The sequence below is a fragment of the Cyprinodon tularosa genome, unplaced genomic scaffold (assembly GCF_016077235.1).
Source record: "Cyprinodon tularosa strain WSP-4 unplaced genomic scaffold, ASM1607723v1 ctg526, whole genome shotgun sequence".
Taxonomy (NCBI): Eukaryota; Metazoa; Chordata; class Actinopteri; order Cyprinodontiformes; family Cyprinodontidae; genus Cyprinodon; species Cyprinodon tularosa.
Genome location: NW_024039259.1, coordinates 1012943 through 1040274, shown reverse-complemented (window position 1 = coordinate 1040274; position 27332 = coordinate 1012943). Strand labels below are relative to the sequence as shown.

General features: G+C 36.4%; 1 protein-coding gene across 3 annotated transcripts; it reads left to right on the top strand.

The window, feature by feature from the left end:
• Positions 1-450: 450 nt before the first annotated feature.
• dnajc5ga (DnaJ (Hsp40) homolog, subfamily C, member 5 gamma a) lies at positions 451-22911 on the top strand. 3 transcript variants are annotated; one of them, XM_038304144.1, is made up of 7 exons: positions 451-640; positions 12062-12189; positions 12883-13096; positions 13506-13662; positions 15942-16004; positions 16665-16708; positions 19325-22911. In XM_038304144.1, the coding sequence occupies exons 2-6, from the start codon at positions 12071-12073 to the stop codon at positions 16670-16672; spliced, it is 561 nt and encodes a 186-aa protein (XP_038160072.1). In that variant the 5' UTR covers positions 451-640; positions 12062-12070; the 3' UTR covers positions 16673-16708; positions 19325-22911. The 3 variants fall into 3 exon arrangements, with proteins under 3 accessions (XP_038160072.1, XP_038160071.1, XP_038160073.1); XM_038304143.1 differs by having other exon boundaries at positions 15942-16120; XM_038304145.1 differs by lacking the exon at positions 15942-16004.
• Positions 22912-27332: the final 4421 nt, after the last annotated feature.

Sequence of the window (27332 nt, the reverse complement as noted above, 5' to 3'; positions counted from 1 at the left end):
GAAAAAGGAAATTATGTCCCCCTGAAGGCGAATAAACACCTAATAATACAATAATAAAGTATTTTATTTTTGTGTTACATCCAAAGCTTCCCCCTTTGCTCAACAGATATGATTATCATCCTCTGTAATGATCAAGACTTTGGGAATCAGTGAGTTTAAAGCAGGGTCCAAATCAACATTTAGAATTTTGGGGGGAAAATAACTTTATGACTCAGCAGAAAAAAACAACAACTTGTACCCTAACTTTAGCCAAGCTTGGTTCATATTAGCCTATGTTCAAAATTAGATATTTAAATTATCAAAAATTATTATTCCTAATTTAAAAAAAATAATTCTTTAACTTGGCATAAGTAGGTAAAACTTATTTATTTTTAAAGTATCCAAATGAAGTATTTGATTTCAACGACCATCATTTTTCTGACACGCGGATTCGGCCTTGAACGCATCATGGCACATCCTGTGTTTCCTGGAAGGAGGAGCGACCCTGCGAGCGCAGCAAGTAGCGGTCTGTCATTACCTTCCTACCGGGATAACGGAACCGTGTCTCTGACCTGTTAACTCCCGTCCAGGACGTTAAACCGGGTGCCTCTATGGTCCAGTTAACCTTACAGCGAGATACACGGTGTTCAGTTTACTCAAGGTGAGGCTTTTTCAGCTCGGACCTTACTAGCTAGCTCAACGTTAGCTAACGGCAGAAACTAGCGAAGCCTTAATGAAACAGCGCTTCTAAAACAGTAAATGTGTTCGTTTTATTATACACTGAGTATTTAGAGTTTTTAAAAGAAATGTATTCAAACGGTTGTGTTTCATGGACGTTTTAAAGTTTCGTATGTTAACAGCTCTGGTGAGCGTCACGAACCGCTCTACGTGGGTTAGAAACTGGATGGAAATCTGTGCAATAAGTAGAAACGGCTGCTTAGCTCCCGCTATGGAAAAATGGCACATTTATGAATGGCGAGGTGTAACATTGAAAAGGGTTCTCTCTTAGCTGGAGGGGATTAGCAAAGGATTAGAGCTCCACAAGGACAAATAGACCAGAGTCAAACGGTATTTCTTCCTTTAGCAAACAAAAACAGCTCCGAGATCTTATTTTTATTGAATCAAACCATGATGTCTTTGATAGCTAAATGATAAACTAACCCCTGACAAGAGTTTTTAAGAATGCACATAAAAAAAAAAAAACTGTAAATCTTTAAGGGATGAAAAACTGCTGATCTTTATTGTTGGTGTATCTAATAATGTTGAGGATTAATACTCTTTGCATAACATTTGTGACATATAAACCTTTATTCCTGCCTCTGTTGCAATAGCCAAGATTTACAGAGCTTATTTCTGTATAGTTTCTTTTTTTAATAGTGCAGTTCTTATAAATTGTGAGGTTAAGGTCTGCAATCTCCTTTTTTGGTTGCACAGAATAAATTAAAGACTGTGCAGAGTGTTTTCTGTTACTTGAAACTGAAAAAAATGTGTTATTGATAATGAAAATGTCCTGGAGGTAAAGAGGGATTTTAATTTATTCTTTTTTGACTTTGAGAACATGTGTCAGACTCAACTAAAGCTTTATAAAGCCTGCTACCTGCTCATTTTATCAAAATTCAAAGATGTTAGCATCAAGGCATACTTGACCACTAAAGATCTTTTACACAGTTTTTAAAAATGTTTTTTGGTGAGGAAAATGAGAAATAAGTGGATAAAATGACCTGAACTGGTAGTATGTAATTAGGTTAGAGGGTGAAAAATAAGGGGTTGGTTTGGCCGTATAAAAATGTCCTTAAATCATGAGGGAAAACTGTATAAGATACTGTTAAGAATGCACAACCAGAGACTCCGCTAAAGCATAATTAAAACTATTCAATAGTCATATAAAGTCTCTGCAGTTCAGAAGACCTGGAGCCTTTAAAAGAAGGCTTCCTGGTTTTGAATATGTAAAACAAAGTAAACACATTTGTTTTGTCTTGGAAGTAGGGCTAAGTTTGGACAACAAAGTACTCACATTACCGGAGAGGAGCACAAACTGTGGAGGCAAAGCTTGCATTTTCAGAAGAATCATCCATGTTTTTGCTGTTTTTCTATTTCATCACAGATAATTTAACTGGATGAGTTTTTAAAGATCTTCACACCTTATTACATGTGGCGAAACCGTGTAAGCATAGTAAACTGGTGTTGTAGCATGAAATGGTCAGTAGGACTTGGCTTCTATGGTAACGCTGGTATTGAATGTAAAGAGAAACACAGTGATCACAAGAAATGCAAAAACAATTAACTATTAGAAATATACTCCTAAAACATTTTAAGCCATTAAATTCTAATAATAAGAAATAGACTGTTGGGTTAGGTCTACATATCTAGTAGAATATTGTTCCCGAAATTTTGCTAAAACCTTCAAATTCACTGTAAGGCAGACGGTATCAGGAAGGCCTTCAGCCATCGCCATCTACACCAACTCATTAAAGGAACAGTACACCCAAAACATGATTAGCCTTCATTTTCTACTCACCCCCATGCTGAACAACACCCTGGAGTACTTTTTTGATATCTCAAATGCATCTGGAGATCTGGGAGGCTTCTTGCTGTCTGCTGACATTCAAATAATGGAGGTTTATGGTGACCGAGACAGAAAGGTCCACAAAAAACGTTTCAATATTCCTCCATACTGCTCGTCCAATGTATTCCAAGTGTCCTGAGTGGGTAGCATCCAGAATTTACTCGAAACGAAGTCATTTAGAATGTTTTTAGAGCATAAACAGTAGTGTATAGGATTTCCTGAAAGCGCGCGCCGGCGCGCTCACGACGCTACGGAAGCCGGCAGACCAAACCAGATGAAAGTGCGCATTCAGCGTCTGCTCTGCCAATAATGCAAGCGTAGAAGAAGAAATGTGCTGTTTACCTGTGCAAAGAAAGAAACAACGAAAGAAAAATGTCTGAGGACTTCAGTGTTGAGGAAGGGCATGAGTTCTTTGCCGAGCTGAATGCGCTGGTTAAACCCTTCTTTGTGGATATGAACCACATTTCTGAGCATTGATCTCAGTTTTTTTTTTTTTTGCAATGCATTTGAACTGTCCAATTTATGTTGCTTTTTTTTTTTGCTTTAAACACATATTTATTGTTTATTTTATAGTCTTTAGCTCAGTTAGAGTATATATTTTTAGATCGTTTAAAAAAAAATCACTAGATTAATCATATGCTAAAATAACTGATAGTTGTTGTCTATTTTATATTATGAAAGTCCAAACAGATTTCCTTTTAAACCCTTTATCAGCCGCTGTTACGACTTTAAATAGTTTGGGTGATGAAAATATTCGGTAGGAACCTATGACATCGCATATCTGGATCATTTTTGTAGCGGACATCCCTGTTGGTTGGCAGAATTGCTGAATAAGTGTCACTGCAAATGGGCATCTTTTTGTTCTTTTTTACAAAGCTTTCTAAATTAGAATGCAAACAGGGCTGTAATAAGTCTACGGACAGTAGATAGAAATACATATAATGGAACATGTGGCTTGTGTGAGATAATCTGGTCATTTCTAAAATGATTTATCTGACTGACAGAGTTCACTTGACTTCATCCCTAAATTCAGCGACTCTCCCAGGCTACCATTTGGTTATCCGATTATGGATATTTGTCATCCTATCCGTCACTACCTTTCACTTTTTACCTCATTCTGTTCTACACTAATCAGACTTTTCACTCATATCCTCCCGGTTGTTGGGCTGGCTGCTGATAAAACACTTAGTCTAGTTTATCTGAATCAATTCTAATTTATTCATTACAGTTTATTGTTTGGGATTTCTAAAAGGTGTTGGATCAGTTTAGAGGCTGTTTGTAGCTCGGTTGAACAATGCAGCTGTGTTAAAACTGGCATGCTTTTATTTTACCCATCAAAGAGCGGAACAACGAGCTGTTCTTTATGTCGGGTTCTACTGTCCTCCAAACATAACCTTATTGTCTCTTCATTATACAAATACCATTATTAACAGTTAATTAGTTCTATATACAAAACACTCAGGCTTTAATTGCATTATATATATTTTCCAGTTTTGTTATTTTCAGTTGAGATGTTTGACATTCATTCATAAAAGCATAATTTTACTCAGGTGATTTTAGGTGATTTTAATTTAGCTACTCGGGTTTGATTAAAATTTTTACTCTGAGCTGGTTGTTTGGAGCTCTCTGAGATATTTTTAACAAAGACAGTTATTTTTGGACTAAGTGTTGGATGTTTTTCACACAGTAGGGTCTTAATAAAAGCTGCTGCTGCTGCCTGAAGCCTTCACATGATTCTTCCTCAGTTGCCGTCTTTGACAAGAAGCTCTGAGTTGGCCGCAAACCAGTATCAGATGCTACCAGATGCTCTCAGGTTTTTCTATTTATAGTCCTTTCTAAAAAATCTCTTTGTGTTATTTTTCCATTTATCAAGTTAAACATACAACAGAGGATTATGATCAAATATCACCATGTAATTTTGTTTTCTTTGGAACCAATTTAAGATTAGATTAGAGAGATTCAGCTGCTTTAGTGGGGAGTGTTGGCCTAGTGCTTAGAGCAGTGTGCTTGTGTCCTGAGAAGGTTGCAAGTAGCAGGTTCAATCCCCACAGCCTCCACTCTCGGTTCCTACTGCTCCCCAAGGGGATGGGTCAAATGCAGAGAGTGAATTTCTCCATAGTGGGACAATAAAGGGGTTTTACAGTACATTTGCTGAGGTTTGAGATAGAAATTATCACTATTAATCATGAATTATTATCATCAGAAGTTGTTCTAAGCTATCAGTGTTAGCTTCCTAATGATTGTATTTGAATGCAAACAGGCTTTTATAAAGCCTGAATCAGAAACACTGCAGTTGGGCCATTAACCTAACAGATCTGGCTCAGTGATGACTGATCGATGGCTTCAGTGTGGGAGCCAGATCAGGAATCAAACTTGTTTATGTTCCTGAGAAGGGCTCGGTTTTCTGCCTCCATCTCTGCCAACTCTCAAACAGCCACTGCAGCCTGTTTGGTAAAAGATATTTACATCAGATATCTTGGCTCCTGCAGGAACGCCATCTGGACCTGCTGCGTTTTTGGGAAAAGCATGTCCGTTGATGAACTTCTTTTATACCAGATTTATTTGGGTCCTGAATTTAATTTAACTTCACTTGTTTTTATTGTTGGTTTCAGTTTGGATCACACTGTTTTCTCAGGTTTTACTTTTTTTAAGAAATAAGTTTTCAAAAATGAAAATTTATGATAAACAGTAAATTCATAAGTAAACTCAATGAAAGTCTTTTAGCTCCAGTGAACAGGAAAACATCTGAATGTGATATTCTCCTTCATACCCTGAGAACAACGTATGTTGTTATGTAACACGATCATTCCTCCAGCAATTCAGGCTGACATAATATGTTTTCTTGTAAGACGTTTACATTTTAGGAGGAAATGTACCTATATATGCTTTTAATTTTGACATAGGTTGTTGTTTTATGTCATTATTTTAAACCAAACTTTCTTCTATTGCTTCAGATGTTATAATTGTGTCTCTATCATTGATTTCTCACGGCAGCTTAGTTTTGGGTGTATTAAAGTGTGACACAGTTATGTAAATGTTGGAAGATGTGACTTTAATGGGTTCCGCTGAGGTTTCTTCTGTTTATAAGAACAACAAACTGACTTTAATCTTCCCCACTGACCCATTTTAAGAGTCAGAATGTGAGACTACGGAGTGAAAGTACCATCTGCTGCAGTTGTGAAAGGGGTGTAAACATTGAGAGGCTTTTAACTAATTAGATGGGAAACAGTAGAAGCAAATTCACGGGATTTTCTCTATAAATATCGAATGAATAAATAAATAGGGTAAAAAAAATACAAAGGAAGAATAAAACAGACAAAAATAATATAACATGCACAAAAATAAATAGTTAAAAAAATAAGTAATAAATAAATAACAGACAATAAATAAATAAGGTATTTATTACAAAGGCGAAAAAATAAAGAAGCTAATTAAAAGAGATGTATACATTTATGTCTCACTATATAATTGAATTTCTACCTGCATTTATTTGTTTATTGTATTTTTGCGGGCAATTAATTGTATGCTTATTTATTTATTTATTGAGTATTTATATATAACTGGTCCTCCATAGAACTGACAGTGTACAAAGAAAGATAAAAAAGGTTATTTTTCTCTTTCTGAGAGGAAACCACCCCACATAGCTTCTCTGCGGAAATCGGTCTAAATGGGTTAGTTTCATTTCAGTAAAAACATTTGCTGAAGTTAGATGTTTTACTGAGCTGTCAAAACGTTGAGAACAAATAAGATGAATAATTTGATGTAATGATGATCCTATTTATTACATAATTGTCCCAAACTAATTTAGATTTTTATTGGTTAGCCTAACGTTGGCCCTATAGCTAACTTGCTTTTAGCTTTGCAAGCATGCATTAGTTTACTTTAACACATCTTCTTTGGCAGTTTTATGTCTTGAATTCAATTTGTTAAAATCAGTTTGCAGAAGAAAATATAAAACTTTGCTTTACTTTACTTGTTAAAACTGAAACGAGGGACCCTGAATTTTGCCTGCTGCTTAACAGACAGCCATACATCCTGCTAAAGTTGATTTTTGTTAAGTAAAAGAAGATTTATGGTTGTCTCCCTTTCTTTTTTTTTAAATCTTTGCTGTTTCATCTGGGTTTTTTCCTACTTTACTAAATTACTTATGAAATACTTAAGAACCTTTATGATTTTATTATTGGCATATTTTATTTTAGAAATTTATATTTAAGTAAAAGTAACTTTCTGGTATGAACATACAACATATACCAACAATATTCTTCCACAACTTAAAGGTCTTCTTTATGGTATAAACACAATATTATGTATTTATTTTTTTATGTTTTTGTTAATTCAGTTAATTTAACTATTTATTAACATTTTCTGAAGCATTTTGTAGCATAGTGTAAAACAGAATGGCTGCCTCACCACCCCTTATTCTGTGAATTGCTTCACAGCTGGATAAAAGAAGCATTTTACTATTCATTAAAGGTTTACAATCTGTTGCTGAAGTCAAAATAACAGAAGTTTTAGATTAATTTATCATAACTGAAATGTTTTATGTGGCACCACTAGGAGTAATTGTTACTGTTTAATTTTGAAATTAAATATTTTAATCTATTAATTCTATCCAATCATAGATTTTAGTTTTAAATATTATGGCACATTAAAAATCTGGTAATTTCTCTTCCAGTTATTATTTAACCAGGCGCTCATACCTGCTCTTGTACTCTATAAAACTATTATGTAGCTTTCCTTAAATAAATAAAACTGTAAGTGTAAAGACCATTACTTATAGCATTTTTTTATCTGTTATCAAATAATAAACCTCAATTTATATTTGTTGAAGAATGGGATGAATCCGATTTGTGTCTAATTTGATTTTTATTTTGCAAACCTGATTTACCTGCTAAGATCCAACAGGTACCTTTGCAAAATTTGTCCAATCATGATATTGGTTTGGATGAATGGATTTGTTTGACTTTACTTTGGCAGAGGAAATGTTCTCCCTGAAACAGATTATTTCCCTCTGCTGACTTTTTTTTTTCTTTTCGTCTTGCAGCTGTGTTCATGTAGGAGCATCTTTGTTGTGTTTCATCTTTGTAAAGCTGTCCAGGCAGACTCAGACCAGGACAACGGGCCTCTCTGACGTAGACCTGGATGGGTAATCTGTTAAATCAGCAAAATGTAATCTTCTTTAGCCAATGACCGCTGTGGAATTATTTGCATGGCTGAGTAATAGATGTGCTGGTTTCTACAGTCTCCATGGTCGACCAGGAATCCTTTTGTGTTTTGTAGTTGTCCAATAATAAAACATTGTTAATGAGTTTTTCTGTCCTGTTGAGATCAGGTTCTTTAATTACCTTCCCTGTTTCTTCTTCATAAAGGATCACTACATTCAGTGCTGAACTTTATTTATTAATGTGTTGTAGTTAGATGTAGTGAATAAAAAAAAAGTGGATTAGTTATTAGAGAGCGAGGCACTTTCTGTCCTGAAGAGGTTCTAGGATCACTGGTTTAAACCTCCGTCTCCCAATCTTAAATACAGAGGACACATTTTGTTATCAAATTTAAAATTGGAATCAGGGTTGAATGCTACGTAAAGATACTGAAGTTAAAATGTTGGTGGTCTGGATCTTTCTTGAAGTTTAAGAAATAGATGATTTTTTTTACAATGGCAAAGGAAAGGCTAGGGAAATCTACACATTGTAAGTAGGTCTAGAAAATATTTTTATCACTTATTTGCTTTAAAAGTTATTCTGAATATATATATATATATATGTGTGTGTTTTGGGTCTATAACTATCAGGTGTAATTAGTGATGTTTGGATCCAATATTTAGTATTGGATATTAGTTGGATTTTAGGCAGAAGTAGAATATGTGATTATATTGACAAGTAGGGGTGTAAATCGCACCCGTTATGGCGATTTGATTCAGTATATATTTCCTTATCCAACGATTCGATAATTTTCGATACTCAAGAATCCGCCATGTCTGTCTTGCTTACTGTTTATGCGAGTGTGGGTGTGCAAGCAGAAAGAGCATAGTGGCTAAAGGAAGCAAGTTAGGAGGGCAAAATAGGTTTAGTTCCACCGCAGCACGGGAGTCAGACTTACGTCCAGGAGCGAATGGATAAAAATAGACCAGAGTAATAAAAAAAAAAGCATGAATCGATAATCTTGCAGACGTGTCGATGCACCGGATTGTCGGCATATTACTACACTCTTATTGACAAGCCTTTACAATCTCTGATACATGCATATTGGGGCTGCTCAGTGGCGCAGTGGATTGCACTCCTGCCTTGCAGCAAGAAGGTTCTGGGTTTGAGTCCAGGCCTGGGGTCTTTCTGCATGGAGTTTGCATGTTCTCCTTGAGCATGTGTGGGTTCTCTCCGGGTACTCTGGCTTCCTCCCATAGTCTAAAAACATGATGTTAGGTTATTTGGCTTCTCTAAATTCTGTGTGATTGTGTGTGTGATTGGTTGTTTGTCTCGGTGTTGCCCTGCGATGGACTGGCGACCTGTCCAGGGTGTACCGCGCGTCTCGCCCATACTTCGCAGGAGATAGGCACCAGCACCCCACGTTACCCCGCTTGGAATAAGCATGACAGAAAAAAGATGGATGCTGCTGATAGAAACACTGCTTCTGTAACGTATAGGTTAATATTACATGAGTCATTTTGTTCTCATACTTATTGTTGTTGATTTTTGTTCCCTGTTTAGTAATATCTCTCTATCAAGCCTTTATTTAACATTCAGTAATAAAGAAGTAATAAAGGCACGTAAGATTCATGCTGCTAGTCGGTATCCAAACCGGTCAATTTTCAAAGCTGCACTATTGGTATCGTATTGGAAATGGAAAAGCTGCACCAGGACTAGATGTAATAATTTTCTCCACTTCATTCTCCCCCTGAAAAAAAAAAAAAAACATAAGAACTTGTCACTTCTCTTATGCTAATTAGGCAGCAAATATTGTAAAACTTCTCCAAACGCAGTATTTTTTTCAGAAGTTTTTTTTAATTATCAGACTCTACTGGTAAAGGTTAAGGTGATTGATTTTCTACCGATAATGAACCCCTCACCATCACTTGGCTTTATGTCCTTACAATGGACGAGGAGTAAATGATAGAGAACTTCTCTAAATCATCCATTTAACAGCAGCTTTTTCATCCTTCTAAAGGTTTTTACTGACCTGAAAATGGGCTTAAACCTGTAAAATGAACTAAAGGCTAAACTAGACTGTGAATAATTGTGCATAAAGATGAAGAGGCTGAACTAATTTTTTGCATCAGTCATCCATGATTAGAATAACAATATGGCTTCTTTTAAAATGAGTTAAGACAGTAAACCTTAGAATGGGTGATTCAAGGCTCAACCAGGATACATTATTATAATTGATAAGAACTTTCTAAAACGCTTACTATAAATTTTGTCCAAATAGTTCTGACAGTGAGGAAGAAGGTAGAGAACTGAGCCTGTATGGCTACAGTTATAATCCCTTTAGCATAGGGAGCAGGCAAAGTTACCAACTGATGCTAAGGAGATATACAGGTGCTGGTCATAAAATTAGAATATCATGAAAAAGTAGATTGATTTCAGTAATTCCATTTAAAAAGTGAAACTTGTATATTATATTCATACATTACATACAAACTCATATATTTCAGATGTTTATTTTGTTTAATTTTGATGATTACAAATGACAACAAATGAAAATCTCAAATTCATCATATCAGAAAATTAGAATATTGTGAAAAGGTTCAAAATTGATGGCCCCTGGTGCCACACTCTAATCAGCTAATTAACTCAAACCACCTGCAAAAGCCTTTAAATGGTCTTTCAGTCTAGTTCTATAGGCTACACAATCATGGGGAAGACTGCTGACTTGACAGTTGTCCAAAAGACGACCATCGACACCTTGCACAAGGAGGGCAAGACACAAAAGGTCATCGCTGAAGAGGCTGGCTGTTCACAGAGCTCAGTGTCCAAGCACATTAATAGAGAGGCGAAGGGAAGGAAAAGATGTGGTCGAAAAAAGTGTACAAGCAAGAGAGATAACCGCACCCTGGAGAGGATTGTGAAACAAAACCCCTTCAAAAATGTGGGGGAGATTCACAAAGAGTGGACTGCAGCTGGAGTGAGTGCTTCAAGAACCACCACACACAGACGTATGAAAGACATGGGTTTCTGCTGTCGCATTCCTTGTGTCAAGCCACTCTTGAACCACAGACAGCGGCAGAAGCGTCTTGCCTGGGCTAAAGAGAAACAGGACTGGACTGCTGGTGAGTGGTCCAAAGTCATGTTCTCTGATGAAAGTAAATTTTGCATTTCCTTTGGAAATCAAGGTCCCAGAGTCTGGAGGAAAAGAAGAGAGGCACTTCATCCACGTTGCTTGAAGTCCAGTGTAAAGTTTCCACAGTCAGTGATGGTTTGGGGTGCCATGTCATCTGCTGGTGTTGGTCCATTGTGTTTTCTGAGGTCCAGGGTCAACGCAGCCACATACCAGGAAGTTTTAGAGCACTTCATGATTCCTGCAGCTGACCAACTTTTTGGAGATGCAGATTTCATTTTCCAACAGGACTTGGCACCTGCACACAGTGCCAAAGCTACCAGTACCTGGTTGAAGGACCATGGTATCCCTGTTCTTAATTGGCCAGCAAACTCTCCTGACCTTAACCCCATAGAAAATCTATGGGGTATTGTGAAGAAGAAGATGCAATACACCAGACCCAACAATTCAGAAGAGCTAAAAGCCACTATTAGAGCAACCTGGGCTATCATAACACCTGAGCAGTGCCACAGACTGATCGACTCCATGCCACGCCGCATTGCTGCAGTAATACAGGCCAAAGGAGGCCCAACTAAATACTGAGTGCTGTACATGCTCATACTTTTCATGTTCATACTTTTCAGTTGGCCAACATTTCTATAAATCCTTTGTTTTTATTGGTCTTCAGTAATATTCTAATTTTCTGATATGATGAATTTGAGATTTTCATTTGTTGTCATTTGTAATCATCAAAATTAAACAAAATAAACATCTGAAATATATGAGTTTGTATGTAATGTATGAGTATAATATACAAGTTTCACTTTTTAAATGGAATTACTGAAATCAATCTACTTTTTCATGATATTCTAATTTTATGACCAGCACCTGTAAGGAGTCTCATAATCCTTTGCATGAAAGGACATACAGGCACAGCCCAGCTCTTGGAATTTAACAAAAACACATTATTTCTTACGTTTTCTCTGTGCGACCCATGCTAATGCCTCACCTTCATAAGTTTTGGGTTTTTTAGGCCAAAGCTCTCGTTCCATATGAATTCATTAATCTGAGCCTTTATTTTTATAACGTTTATTTCTGGTCTTTTGATAAACAAAAATGATTAAGATTGCTTAAGGTGGTTTTCTGCTTGGCTTCTATAGCTTCAGCAAAGGGGAGTTCAGAGTCTTGCGAATTTTTAACGTGCTCTCTAATTTGATACATACCTACCTTGTTATTTCGTTGATATGACTGTTTTTATTTTTGTAGAGGTGAGCCATGGCTGAACAGAGTTCTGCCCGATCCCAAAGGAAGATGTCCACCTCCGGGGAGAGTGTGTATAAGGTACTAGGCCTTGAGAAAGGAGCTTCAGCTGAGGAAATTAAGAAGGCATACAGGTGAGCTGTCTGAATGTGTGGTAATCCGAATTATTTACCTTTTTACTACCAAGTCTCTTCTGTCTTGTTTTGAACCATTAGATTCTGCCAAATAACATTGTTTATGCTGAGTATCATCTTGAATTTTACTCATCATGAGCCGATTTTTTTTTTTATTGTCTGCCACATTTAAGTACATTTCTTTCTGTTTCTAGCTGTTATTTTTTTAAATACAATAATCTTTTTAAAAAATAGGAATACATTTATCTCTTTGTGGAGTCATTTAGTCACTTTATCAATAATGTATAGAACTTAACATAATAGAATAGACTTGAATCTGTTGTTGTACCTCAGTGGAGTAATTAGCTGTATCAAAGTAAAAGCCAAATGAAAGTAGATTCATACAAGGTAATGTTAAAAAAATTAAATAAACATTAAGATTTTTTTGTAATGACATAAAGAGGCATTATCTTTAAAATAAATGTATTTTAGAAATACATTCCTTATAGGATACAAGACATTTTAAAAGCCCAGACATTCCAGCACATAAATATTCTGACTTCAATAGTTTTTTTAATTTGCATTTTAAACTACAAAAAGATTTTTTTTTATAAATGGTGTCTTTTTCAGGAGTTTAAAATGTATTCAGGATGTGAGGATCAAATAAAAGCACCGTGGGGAGTTTTCATTAGAGTCGGTTCTCTCTCCTTTCAGGAAACTTGCACTGAAGTACCATCCGGACAAGAACCCAGACAACCCAGATGCAGCGGAGAAGTTTAAGGAGATTAACAACGCCAACTCTATTTTAAACGACGAGAACAAAAGGAGGATTTACGACGAGTATGGCTCCATGGGCCTTTACGTATCCGAACAGTTCGGAGAGGAAAGTGTCAAATACTACTTCCTCATGTCCAAGTGGTGGTTTAAGGTTAGTAATGCTGGTAGCCTTTGTTGCTGACATAAAATGTAAAGTTACAATCCTACAGAGCTATTTATTGTTGACTTTGTTTGGTTTAGTTATATGTCAATAACTATTTATATAGTTACAGGATTTATTATATCCATATTTTTTAGTTATAAGAAGGCAAATTAAATGAGTCTAGAATGGCAGCTCTAGCAGCTGGAACTATTAGTTTTAACTCTGCATGCTTCATTACATACAACTTCAGATTCTGCATAAGAAAAGCCTAACGCTGATCTCTGTTTGATCCTTATGATGCAGTCTTAGACAGTTGTCTTCCTGCCGATATTAATGATTAAAGCTGACATATATCAACAGCCTCTGTGCATTCTAATACCATGTAATGTAAATCAGTTTTTTCTGTTAATCCCTGCAGAGTGTGGTGCTGTGCTGCACACTTTTTACCTGTTGCTGCTGCTGCTGCTGTTGCTGTTTCTGCTGCGGGAAGTGCAAGCCCCCCGACGATGATGAAAACTACCAATATGTTGATCCGGAAGACCTGGAGGCCCAAATCAGAGCGGATCAGGACGGAGGTAGGTGCTCGGTGCTTTAGTTCTGGGTCTGATTTTGTTTGTTTGATACTGTATAGATTATAAAGGAACAAATACAACTTGGATGAATGCAGATGCATTGATGAGTACAGGAAAGTATCATCATTATGATTTATTTCCACAGATAACCTGAGTGTTTCGTTAACAACATTTAAAGCTTCATTTTAGTAAAAAAGATGATGCAAAATACACAAAACTGTTGATAAAATTTAAATCTGGTTGCAGTAGAAATGAAATATTTCTTGTATTAATGGATTCTTCTTCCACATTAAACAAAATGCAATTAATAAACAGTTAATATTTTTAGAGACCTATTAGGACAACTGCTTTTAACATCATCGTTATATTTGAAAATTGTAGGGGGATTTTCAAAACTTTATAAACATATGATATAAAATTGGAGGTAAAGCAGGTTTGCTCCAACAGGGAGTAGTGTGAAGCTGCACAGCAAGAACAACAAAAAGATTTCATTCAGGAAAATGCACAAAACCTCAAAAGCAGATGAGGTCAGATGAGAAATTCTGTGGACTAATTTTGACAGAGAAAAAACTTTACTATAAGAAAGATGTCAGTTAAAGGAGCGGAGAGAACGTATCAGTGGATCTACTTGCTACACTGGCGAGTTATCATGTTATCTTCCTCAGGAATCGCTTTCCAATTGGCTACTCCTCACATTCAACAGGTGGCGTCCTACTCTCATCTTGCAGGGTTCCCGCGGGTCCTTAAAAAGTCTTAAAAGGCATTGAATTCTTCAAAATAAAACTAAGGCCTTAATTGGTATTAAAATGTCTTAAATCAGTCTTTCGTAGGTCTGAATTTTTGAAACATCATATATAGGATTATTTTTATTATGATTTATTTTTGTAACCTAAATAAAACGTTAAAATTGACCCTTTTTTTTTAATAAAAAAAAAAAATGGCTGCTATCCGTCCCGATAGCGGAACCAATAAAAGCGTTGTTGCGGCCGGGACATTTGGGAGATGCGCCATTTACTTTTTGTCTGGAAAATATGAGCAAGTATAAATGTAATCAGTGGATTTAGTGCAAGAAGCGATTCAAGCTCGGAACGATGGGAATTAGGGCAGTGGAGTCACATATGAAGCACGAAAAACAGAGCATCAAAATCAAGTTACCGAGAAACAGCCGGTATTTCTCAGTTTAGTTCCACCCTTGTTTCTGCAACGCCTCCACTTATCACCAAATCAAACAGACTAAGAAAACCATACAAAGAAAAATAGCTGCAAAAAAGACTTAGCACTGGTTATGTTGTGGCTTTAAAACTGATTTATTTTGTTCCCTGCTAAAACAAAGTTTGTGAATTCAGTTAAATAATTGTTAAAATAAATCTGTCATTTGTGTTTTTAGCTTTCTTCCTGTATGGGAAGCTTTTCAAAATTTGAAACATTAGTGCAGTGGTTTATGTTAAAATAAACCTTTGGGTTAAGTTGTCACAAGCAGGTTTTTCTTGTGTTTCTTGTGAATTTGGTCTTAAATTTTTATTCCAAGTGGCATTAAAAAGTCTTGAATTTAACTTGCCTTATGCTGTAGGAACCCTGTCTTGGGGAACACCATACAAGCTAAGATATCGGGCCAAGCCAATCCAACATATTGGATTTTTTGGATTTATGAACAGAGGCATCCTAACATTTCTCCGAGCAGACCTGATCCGTCTTTAACCACACAGAACAGGATTGGCTCATAGGATTAAGAGAAAGATTGGGGGAAATTTGCCACCATTATCTCGCCATGTGAACCAGGCGTTGTAGCTCGTTCACCGTGCCCACAAATAAGAACTTCTTCTTTTATTTTCACTGCTTCAACAAGTCCCCATTTAGGCCAGAGTATACTGGAGTAAATTTCTGCATACTCTAGCTTTGCCATTTCAAAAAGCTAGGTAGCCATTACTGTGAGTTAAATTGTCACAGCAACCGTGCTCAGTAGCAGGTTTGTTTGGAGTAACTCTGGCTGTGTCTGAAGGCCCGAACCACTATAAAGAGAAATATATAAGGGTTACGCCATTTTATATGACTGTCTGAATGTCTAGTGGATGGAAAAGAAGTGGACTCAAAGTAAGGCGATGTTTTTATCTGTATGAAACAAATGAAAACGCAACATAGCCGTAATTTCAGAGTGGCTCTAGTTCTATTTGAACAATAGAGAGCATCGTCTAGCATTAATATAAAACTATATTAAGCTGCTTCATCTGCAGAGGATTTGAAATGAACACAGCCTTCAGGATTTCCCTCTTCCAATCCAACAGGTACCACTGTAATCATAATCCAGCCAGCCTCCGATCTGGGTCCTGAAACCCCAGAGGAACAGAGTAAGCCAATCCCCCTGCCTATGCCCATGCCTCCACCTGAGCCCCAGTCGCCTTCATCAACCAACACACCGGGGAAAGAAAACCCCAGAGAAAGCTTACAAGAGTCTGAATGACTCGTAAGAGCCGCCTCGTCTGATCTTTGTGTCCCTTTGTCTTCCGTTTGTTTAATTGTTTTGCACAATAAATCCTCCTCATCCTCATGGTTGTACGTCAGTTTCTCGACTCGCCCGTTTGTGTGGCTATTGCTGCTTCGCTGGCCCGTAACAAACTCCTCCAGCTTGTCATTTAACCGCCGTCTAATACTAACCCAAACGGACATCATGTTCACGTTGATTTGCACATGCATGTCTCCTCATGCTGTCCACATGAACACATTACCCCATTACCTGTGTGTGTCTGTGTTACATGCTCAATGCATGAGACCGTTCCAGCCTGCTGCCTGTGCAGAGAGAGATCCAGATGTTGTCCACTGATCTGAACCAAATATTCACTGAAATGAAAGCTTGCATTGCTCTGCACGTTGTAACACATTTATCCTTTTGTTTGCTTTATAAATAAAATCTGAGCTGCTTATTCTTTATGCCTCTTCTTGACCTATTTTATCGGTGCTCATGTGAGTAAACTATTCCCTGATTGTCTTGTTGACTCCTTTTTTTATAGGAAAATGATCATGTGATTCAGTGTCAACTAGCTTCTGCAGGAAGGTAAGATCCTGTTTATGTTTTCTTGATTAAAGGTTAGAATCAGAAATCAGTCAACCTTATCACTTTGAATCAACCGACTATGATCTTAAAATGAGCAAAAAAAGTTTATTTTAAATGCACATTTGAAAAAAGACAATTCAAAGTGCTTACATGAATTAAACAATAAAATAGAAGAAAAATAAAAGCAAGTAAAGATAAAAACATTAGAGCTGGTGTCTGAACTTCCCCGTTGCGTTAGAACCATAAACTTGAACGTACTTTACTAATATTGCATGAAAAAAGGTAAATGGACTGATCAGAAAGAAAGTATAGAGAGTATGGCTAATATTTGTATACAGATGTTCTAGCACTGCAGAAACAGCTTTACAGTAAAGACTGTAGCTTTTAATTCTTATTTAGCTGATCACATTTTTGACCATTTTTCTTCGCAAAGTAACTCAAAATCTGTGAGATTAGATGGTAAGCATCTGTGGATGTCAGTTTAAGAGTATTTTCATAAATTCTTAGTTTAGTTTAGGCCTGTTCTTTGGTTAGCCCATTCTAATGAGGTCATAATTTCATCCCAATCCTTCCTCTGAAGGTCTGGCTGTAAATTTAGGAGTTTCTGTTCTGCTCCCATGTTATGCAGCCTCTAGCAGGTTTTCTTCTCTGCTTCTATGTCACTGATGGAGGAGGGCATCCCTCATAGGATGCTGCTGGCAGCATTAGGTTGTTCAGGCTTCTCTTTAGTATTCCCACTGACCTGTTTGCCTTGATTTTGATGATTTCATGAGGATGTTTGATCAAGAATTTTCTCCAACTAACCTCTGAGGCCTTCACAGAGGAGCTGGATTTATACTGAGGTTAGATCATAATCAGGTAGACTCTACTTACTCAAATACCGTAATTTTCGGACTATAAGCCGCGACTTTTTCCCCATTTTTCGACCTTGCGTCTTCTCTATGGACTTTTACAGCTAACGGCCACTAGGGTGATGGATTTTACTGTCCACCATGTTGACGTCACATTTGCTTCAACACACCAAGTACGGTAGCCGCGCGCGCTGGAATGCGGAGGTCCTCCGGAAGCAGACTTCTACCGCGAGTGGTACGAGACAGAACGACGGCGAGAAAGACGGACATTGCGAGCGCAAGACAGTTTGTGTGTAAACATAAAAAACCTGCCGCTTATAGTCCGGTGCGGCTTGTATATGTACAAGTCATGCAATTTAGCTTCTGCGGCTTATATTCCGAAAATTACGGTAGATGCTTTCTAAAGAAAATAATTGCAACAATTTTCTTTTAGGATTTCAGACAAATGGGGAAAAAAATATATTTTTCTTAATGTACAATATTTCACATTTTTGTGCACTGAAAACAATTTACACTGGAAAAAACTGAAATCTAGATGAGTCATTTTTTCTTAAAATAAGCGCTTTTGTTCTTGGATTAAGGAGGTAAAACATACATTTTGCCAATGGAACGAGACAATTTACACTTAAAATAAGAAAACACAATTGAATTGTCTTATTTCAAGTGCATTTTATCCAATTATCTTATTTTAAGAGTAAAAATACTAATTCCATTGGCAAACTATCTCATTTACCGACTCAAATGAAGGGTAAATGCACTTAATTTTAGACATTTTTACTGATTTCTTGATAGTTTTTCCAGTGTAGAAATAAGTAAAAAAATATCTTAACCTCTTACACCCTAAGGGGGTATAAATAAATTTCTGCCTGACAAAAACACACAAAAGTAAATAACTTATAGCCTCAAAGCTATTAGATTTAAGAAGAAACTTTTGGTACGTCTGTAAAGGTAAGATGTCATAGAATGGTTTTCTGGTGTCAGCACCATTGTAGCTTTGACCCTGCCTGAAATATTAGGGACAAAATACAAAATATTTTGCATTTTTTGAACCTCGCCAAAATTTTCTTTGAAGTAAACATTGCAAAACACTACCAAAATATTATTTATAGCACAAAAAAGTAGTACAGACTTTCAAATCTAAATGTTGTGTAAAAATATACCAAATTTGGACTCAATCAGATGAATCATATTTATTTTAGAATGGTATTAGTGAGAAATTTCTTAGGCGGAGGGGCCAGTTTGGCACATTTATCCATAAATGTCACCAAACTGTGCCAAATATGTTTTTTACATCAATACTGGGGGTTTGGTAAAATTACGAGGTCATGTAGCAGCTGGACCCACCGGTGGGTCCGTAGGGTTCAAGGGGTTAAATTAAGAGTAATTTTAGTAAATGAGATGGTTTGCCAATAGAATAAGTATTTTTAAACTAAAAATAAGATTAGATAATTATTAATTGAAATAAGACAAGGCAATTGTGTTTTCTTATTTTAAGTGTGAATTGTCATGTTCCATTGGCAAAATGTTTCTTTTACCGCCTTCATCCAATAAGAAATGCACATATTTTAAGAAAAAATTACTTATCTAGATTGCGATATTTTTTTTTTCCGGTGTCGATCTTTTAAATAAATCTCAATATGTATTAAAGTTTATGGTTCTAACACAACAATGTTTTGTAAGGCTTTGTAAAATATTTGTTGAGGAACACAAACAATAATCTGAGCATTTTCTCACTTACTCTTTTAAATGTTTCCTATTTGTTTAGCCTCTCGAGGCCCTACTATGATCCAGCTACATCTGACCGCTGTGAAGAACCCAGAGAAAAGCCAGCCCAAAGTTATCAGCCATCCCAGATCTCCTCCCCTCTCCTGCCTCACCTCCAGCCCACCGATGCTCCAAAGCTAACCTGCGAGGCGGCCGCATCTGCCTGCCCCCAGCTGTGTAACCACCTGGAGATCAGCCAAGCCGACGGCCATGCTCCTAAATTTGGGAGGTCTTTCCAACCAGCTCTTGAACGTTCCCCTATCTTCTAGTTACTGAATTGTCTGTGCGATGCTGGTTGTGACTGCATCAGTGTGTTACGCCAAAACCACCCCAGTCTCCTCTGGTCATCACCTTTCTAACCGCTAAGGATGGCATATGAAGGAGAAGTGGAGGGATTATTTATTGCTTTTCTTTTCCTCCTATTGTAGATAATCCATTGGTCATCAGCCGGATGACTTTATTTTTATTTTTTTAACATATCTCCCACAGTAACTTGCTTTATTATTTTTGGAATAGAACATTGACGGTAAATTCGATGCCAAACTTAGAAATCCAGCTGCTCAGCAGAAACATTGACTTAACTTATGGAGGACGGTTTGAACCAGTCATTGCTGCATCATCTTCCACTATCACCCACTAAAACTCTTACTTTGAATGAAAACAAAGGAAACAGAGTTCTTTGCCTCCTTTAAAAACTGATCTCATCAGGATCTACTTTATTTCATGGTTTGATGTTAAACGTCTGAGCCAAGCTAAAGAGCTGTTATTAGGAGATGGAAGACCTCTGCTATCAGCATGCAGTCATTGTTTTGTTTCCCAGCTGCACGTCCTCCCTTCTGTACTGCATGGAAACCCAAACCACACCAAAAAACCCTGCTTTTCCCTGCATACTCTGGTGAAACGAAACAAACACACTCATACCAGCCCTGATGTCAGCGTTAGAGGAAACGGACAGCCCCCCCCCAGCCCTCTGTAACATGAGTGACTGATGCCAAACCATGGAGCTCTGATGGATGTCAACGATCTGTGCTTTTAAGTTGCTCTCATGCTCATTTACATCATGTTGTTGATTAAAACAGACATTTTTATTTTGCTATTAGCCTGCCAGGCGGATCTATGCGCCTCTTCTGATCCGTTACCATTTTTATATTTCCCTGAGACGATCAGTGGCATCATGTTCAGATTCACCAGGTTTCATTTTTGAGCCATCAACGAGGGATTGGGGAAATTAGACATTTTTACTCTAAATTTTCAGACCTTGCATCTAATTTTTCCGTTATGTTATCAATTCTCTAAACCTTTACCTGCTGACTTGACACTGACAGTGGTGTGCCTTGAAGAATAATTGTAGCAGTGATTAAGCAGGTTAATAGTTGAGGGTTTGCCATACGCTTCTTGGATGCTGTGCAGAAAATAATCCAGTTTGGGGATCTACTAATAAAGGGGAAAGGCTTTTTTTTTTTTTTTCTTTTGTGGTAACTTACTGGGCCTGATCTCCTCCTGTCTGCAAACCTCTAGGAAGGTTTCTTTAGTTTTGGATTCAAACAAGTAGCATAAGATAAATTCAGCCCCCATATATGTTTTTATAAATCCTACAAAATCAGCCACAGCTTATTTTAGATCTTTTCTGATTATCATCTAATGGGACATTTTTGGATGCTCTTATATCATGGAAAGGAGCTATTAACTGACCTAAATTTTTTTAATCAAGTTTTCATTAAAAACAGTCAATTTAACTTATTTAACTGGTGTTTTCTAAATATACAGACGGAGTAAAACTTTTAGTTTATTTTTAATTTGGGATGGTCTGTTTGCTCTATTTTTTGCTCATATTAGTTTACCGTCTGTTTTTGGAAAGAACCCAAATGAAACCTTTTACTATTTTATTTTTAATTAATCTGGAAGCAATCATCTCTCAGTATTTAATGATGTTGTTAAAAGTCAGCTTCATTTTAAAAAAAAATACGTATTTTTATCAAGCTATTCTTAAAATCCATCTCTAAAGACTGTTTACAGAATGTATATTCAAAGACATTTTTTTATATTTCATGTAATATCTTCTCATTTCGTTCAGCATGTTTCACCCCAACTAGACTTTTTATTTTTTACTGTTACCTCAGTTTGTGATCATTTTCAATGCTAAACTTCTTTGACATTTATGGAGTAAACATAAAAATGTTTTAAAATTTATTCTGACAGAATATTGAGCAAAGTTTGAATCTTTAGTTTTAGAAGGAGCGGTTAGAGATAGAAATATCTTGCTGCCGGGTTTTTTTTTTTTTTTAAAGATTCCCTACCTTTTGTTTGAGCTGCAGAAACACAAATTCTGGAATAAACAAAGTAAGTTCCTCTGGATAAAATCACATATTTTGTTTAAAACATTGACTCTGAATTTTGATTTTCATGTTAAGCAAATTTAGACAGTTTGCAGTTCTGTTTGTGTGTTTTACGACTAAAAGAAACAAGTTTTTTTTTTTTTCTTAAACTCAATTTTACTCCAATTTTAGTGGAATTCTGTGTACTATTTTATGGAGGGTAAAAAAAAAACATTGCTTAGTTCTAACGTAGTCTTGGGCTCATATTTTTCACAAAAAGTGTTAATGAAAAACACAGTTTCTTGCTGTATAAGTTTTTTTCTCACATTATCCATTTCAAATATCCAAACCTTCCCAGTCGACGCATCCATGGATGGATTCCGCTTTATTTCGCTCATCCTTACCTGAAAAGTGCTCAAATAGAAATGTCCAGCCATTTTCCGTATTCATAGTCTATAGTTTTTATGCACAGAAGAAGTGAAGGCTGTAAATCATTGGCTTGAATCTGGCAGAAGCTAATTTTAATAAGTTTAGTTGGTAATAAACTGTCTTGCTCCAAAGTAGAGGCCAGTCTGCCTGGAAGTTGCAGATCCTGCAAACCCATTTTCTCCCAGCAGCCCAGATGACATATTTCCGCGTCAAATGGATTAAACAAATGCAGATCTGCATGTTGGAGCAATTTAAGAGTTGAAAACAGCATGAAAAGCAGGTCAGATAAAAATATCTGCATCATGTGTCTCAGTCTGCAGACATGAGCTGGTTTTTATTTGTTTTCTTTACCCATAATTAACGGCTCACCTTTGACCCACTAACTCTAAACACTTCATGCAAAAAGGCCATGAAAACATGTTTTTTTAACCAAAGTAATCTACACCTAAAACCTAAAAGAATGACCAAAATAATATATCGGCACTGAAGAAGGTGCATAAAGTGATTTAACTATTAATGGACTTCTGGTTTTTATTTCTGCTACAGAAAAATGAGTGTGAAAGATTGTAGTGACATTGGGCTGAAGTCAGCTTGTTTACTCTGAGTCACAGAATCGGAGATCAGTGATTCAAACTCCACCGCTAAAAAAAAAATAAAAATCTGTGTGTGGAGCTAATGTGCTTCCAGGAAGATTATTATGTTTTTGTTTTTTAAGTTGGCTGGTTAAAAAAATCTAGATGTAAAGAGAAAAAAGACGTTCTTGACCTGAAAATGAGACATTTCTTCCTTGTACATAATGACTGTGATGAAATTCAACTAAATAAAAAAAAGGGGGATTTTCTAATTTTCTGTGGTACTTTGTCCATTATTAAATCATGTCTTTATGAGTCTTCTGACCAAACATGTTTGAATATTTGAACATGGGGCTCCAACATCCGGGAAAATACTCTGCACTGCAAAAAATGGAAATCTAAATAAGTCTTTTTTTCTTAAAACCTGTGCATGTGTTCTTTGATTAAGGAGGTAAGTGACACACTTTGCCAGTGGAACAAGACATTTTACATTTGAAAAAACAACTGCATTGCCTTATTTGAAGTGCATATTATAAATATCTTATTTTAAGAGTAAAAATACTCATTCCATTGTCAAATCATATTATTTATCTACTCAAATTAAGCGTAAATAATCTTAATTTTATACATTTTTTCAGTTATTTCTAGATCGTTTTTGCAGTGTGATCATCACCAAATGAATCACAAAGACTTTATGCTCTTGCCCTTTGCTCCAGTCCTCCACCTTCTGTCTCTGTGCCTCCTGCAGATGTTCAGTCTTAGATGGGAGGGGCTTTATCTCACTGAACATGCAGGTAAACTTAAAACCAGCTGATTGAGCTCTTCATTAGTGGAAGAAAGGCTGTATTACCCTCAGAAGGAGAGCTCACTAGCTCTACAGTAGCTGAACATCTCAACCTAATGTTCTCCGTTATGTTGGAAGGTTTTTATTTGGCATTAATAAATGGTCAAATAAACCAATTACAGTCAAATTTATAGTTACTTTTCTTCAACAACTGGTTCATTTAGGTGAAAAGGGTTTGAAAATGATCAACTTTGCTATAAAAGGTAATACCGCACTGCAAAAAACATCTAGAAATAAATAAAAAAAAATCTTAAATTAAGTATTTACCCTTAATTTGAGCAGGGAAATAAGATGATCTGCCAATGGAATGAGTATTTTCACTCCTAAAATAAGATAATTAGATAATATACACTTGAAATAAGACAAAGCAATTGTGTTTTTCTTATTTTAAATGTAAATTGTCTTGTTCCATTGGCAAAGTTTCTCACTTACCTCCTCAATTCAAGAAAAAAATGCACTTAATTTGAGCAAAAGTTACTTTAATTTTTTTGCAGTGCGTTTTAATCATTAAGCACTTTGCAATAACCGTAATAAAATTAATTATCAAACATAACAGAAAAAGTTCCTCTTTCACAAAATATTGGGGCAGAAATGATCAAGAATTGTGGTGCAGTTCGTATTTTAAAAACCTTCAGGTTCATATGTATGTAGTTTGCATGTTCTCCTGTTCTATTTCCACCCACAGTCCAGACTCATGAGTCCTGTGTTAGAAAGTTACTCTGAATTATTGGTGGGGTCTGTTTGTCCTGCTTATCTTTGTTTGCGCTGTGATGGACCAATGACCGCAACAGGGTTCACTCAGCCTCTCACCCAGTGACCCCTTGGGTGGACATCAGCAATCCCCTATGGATAGATGATGAATCAGTGGATAATCTAACATTCTGCATTACAGTAAAATAATTTTATTGGGGTTATTTTAAGAAAATTACACTTAAAATATAAGACCTGTCTGTGGGGCTTACCTCATCATGACCTTTATCAATTATTAAGTTTCCTTTCACTTATGAAATAATAGGCTAAACTAAACTCCTGTTTTTACTTCTCAATATTTGACATAATTCTGGATATCTGCAGAAATTAAACCGTTTCGCATGATGTTAAAATGTGAAAAGAAGCTTTTATTACATTGTTAAAAACAGCAGGGTTCTGTCTAAACATATTGTGGTGCTGATAGATTTCTCCCATTGTTCCCACCTTTCCCAGTTTGAGGAGTACAGGGGTGCGTTGTTTGGAGTAGCGCTGACATCCAAGTCATGAATGACACTGTGTTGAGCTTATTCTGCAGCCTAGAAATAGTCCTGTAATCCAATTAGCAGATTGCTCTACTTACCAGGCTGCGTTCTGTTGATTGGCTCCTACTTTGTGTGTTTTTGGTTGAGTGGAGGGAGGAAATTAGTGTTACTATAAAGGAGATTATATAAACTGAATGGCGGATTGCTGAACCTGCTTTCTATTCGTTCCTGGTCCAAGACAGTTAATCGTAAACTAAATGTTTTACCACTCATAATTTTTACCACTCATTTAAAGGAAAGTGAAAAAATAAGTAATTTTTGGTTTACAACTTAAAAATACAGAAGTATTTGCATTTCTTGCGTTGTTTATAGAGCGGTTGTAATCATAATATTAAAGCTGAGTTGATTGGAGGTAGATATAAATCATTCAGGGATTAAAAAATGACAGGTTTTGTGAACAAAATTAATCCAGTTTATAATTATATATATATATATTATATATAATTATATTAATATAAATATAATTATAAATACATTTAAAAAAAATCAATAGATAGAAGGTTTTCTTTAAGGTAAATAAATGCTGAAAGTGTTGTTCAACAATAGTTTTCAGTATGTATTTCAAATGTGTAATTATTATTTTTATTGTTTTTGTTTAAACAAGATGTATATTTTTTATTAGCTGGAACTTATTAAAGAAATTGAGTTAAGCACTAAATATGAATAAAAGACCTTAAATCCTCTTTTTCCTGCTATCAACAATGAATATTCATCCAAATCACCACTAGATGGCGTTATGGATTAAAAATGTTAGTTGGTCTTTTTCAAAGTTTTTCTGTTTCCTTCCTTTTCATAAGAGAATAAAACTCCCTTTAATAACACAACCTAAATATATGAATAATTTGGGATTTAAAATCTCAAGAGAGGGAAGAATGCAGCCAATCACTCTCTGCAAAGCTATTGATGCACTGCAGCCTACCAGTGGTGCTGATGGCAGAGTACAAATAATGCATATTTTCTTCAGCAGGCTGAACTTTTGCAACTGCTGCAGGAACCACACCCTTTACCGCTGCTGAATGAGTGGGGAGGCTTTGAGCTTATGGTTTCCGATCTGTCTGAAAACAACACCTCATCTGTCTGGAGAGGGTTCAAAGAGCCGGTCTTTTACCTACAGGCCAGATTTCCTCCTCCCCAGAAAATCTAGTTCATCTTTATTTGGAAAATACAGATCATCTACTGGTTAATTTTTCTTGTTGGAACAGTGTAGATTGACCCAGAAGATGTGGTGCCTATCTGCTCTTGGTCAACCCCTCGGTGCACATTGGTCGGTGCCTGGCCACCCCTATAAAAATGTTCTGGCTACGCCACTGCATAGGTGAGTACAGTAACATGGACCGATATGTAATCAGCAGCCCCATGGATCCAGCTGTCGATCTGCCTCTCCATTCTCCCTTGCTCTGTAAAAGGTCCCTAAGATGCTTCAACTCTCCTCGAGACAGAAGCTCTCCTCTGACTTGAAGCCAGACGCGTAGCTAGAAAATCCTAATAGGGGTGGCCGATCAATAACCAATGTACATTGAGGGGTGGCCGAAAGGCACCAGAACCTCAGGGTCAATCTACACTGTTCCAACAGGAACGAGCACAACATCCATACTTTCTAAATAAAGACAAACAATACTTTCCTGCAGCCTTTGCTAACAAATGGACAGATATATTTAAACATCTATGCTGTGTAAATAAAAGGTATAGTGGACAAAATTCTTTCAGGTTTAAGTTCTGGGGCGAACATATTTTACATTGCCATTACTTTTATCAATAATCATTCTGCCAATAAATTATATTTAAATCTACTAACATCCACATTAAATGAATTTTTAAGTTATTATTAAAGCTACAGTGTGTAATTTTTAGCGACATCTAACGTCCAGACTGCAGACCGCAGCAACATGAACGTCTCCCCCCCACCGCTTCTCCCCCCCAACAGTGCGGCGAGCGTTACGGGACAAAATGTCTTCCACGACGTCTGCATCACCTACCTTCTCAAGTGATGAGGTTTGTTTACATAGATAATTTTACAGATAGTATTTCATTAGTCTGTGTGTTCAGTACCGTCTCAGTTCATCTCTCTCAACTTGCCGTAGTTACTTTCAAGCGTAATGGGCGATCTCGCAATCGCTAGGTTGTTGGCTCTGCGCTGCCGTAGCGCAAAGATGTCTGCCTCCATGGCTGCGAGACCCGCTCCTATGTAATTATAAATAACGAATTCTAAGGCAACGCAAATATTAAGGTTAAGAGGCTGAGCTCGTAGATGATGATAAATAACATAGTTATGTATAATATATTACATTTCTGACTGTATATCCCTGTAATTATTACACACTGTAGCTTTAAATTAGTTATTTATCTATGATTTCACTGAAGACCATGAACCCCATGAATTCTGTAACTATCATCTTTAATGTTTGTATATTGATGTGCATAATTAACCACAGTGTTTCTGTTGTCAAGTAGTTGTTAATATATGAAAATTTTAAATGTTTAATAAGTTTGAACATTCCCCTTCAAAGTGTTACTGCTGCCACCATCTGTATTACAGGGAAACAAATGGTAGGAGTGG

Excerpts from the sequence above, each read along its gene's own strand:
- dnajc5ga (XM_038304143.1), top strand. The coding sequence starts at position 12,071 with ATGGCTGAACAGAGTTCTGCCCGATCCCAAAGGAAGATGTCCACCTCC. Across the intron at positions 12,190-12,882 it reads GAAATTAAGAAGGCATACAG|GAAACTTGCACTGAAGTACC; the intron begins GTGAGCTGTCTG and ends CTCTCCTTTCAG. Across the intron at positions 13,663-15,941 it reads CAGAGCGGATCAGGACGGAG|GTACCACTGTAATCATAATC; the intron begins GTAGGTGCTCGG and ends CCAATCCAACAG.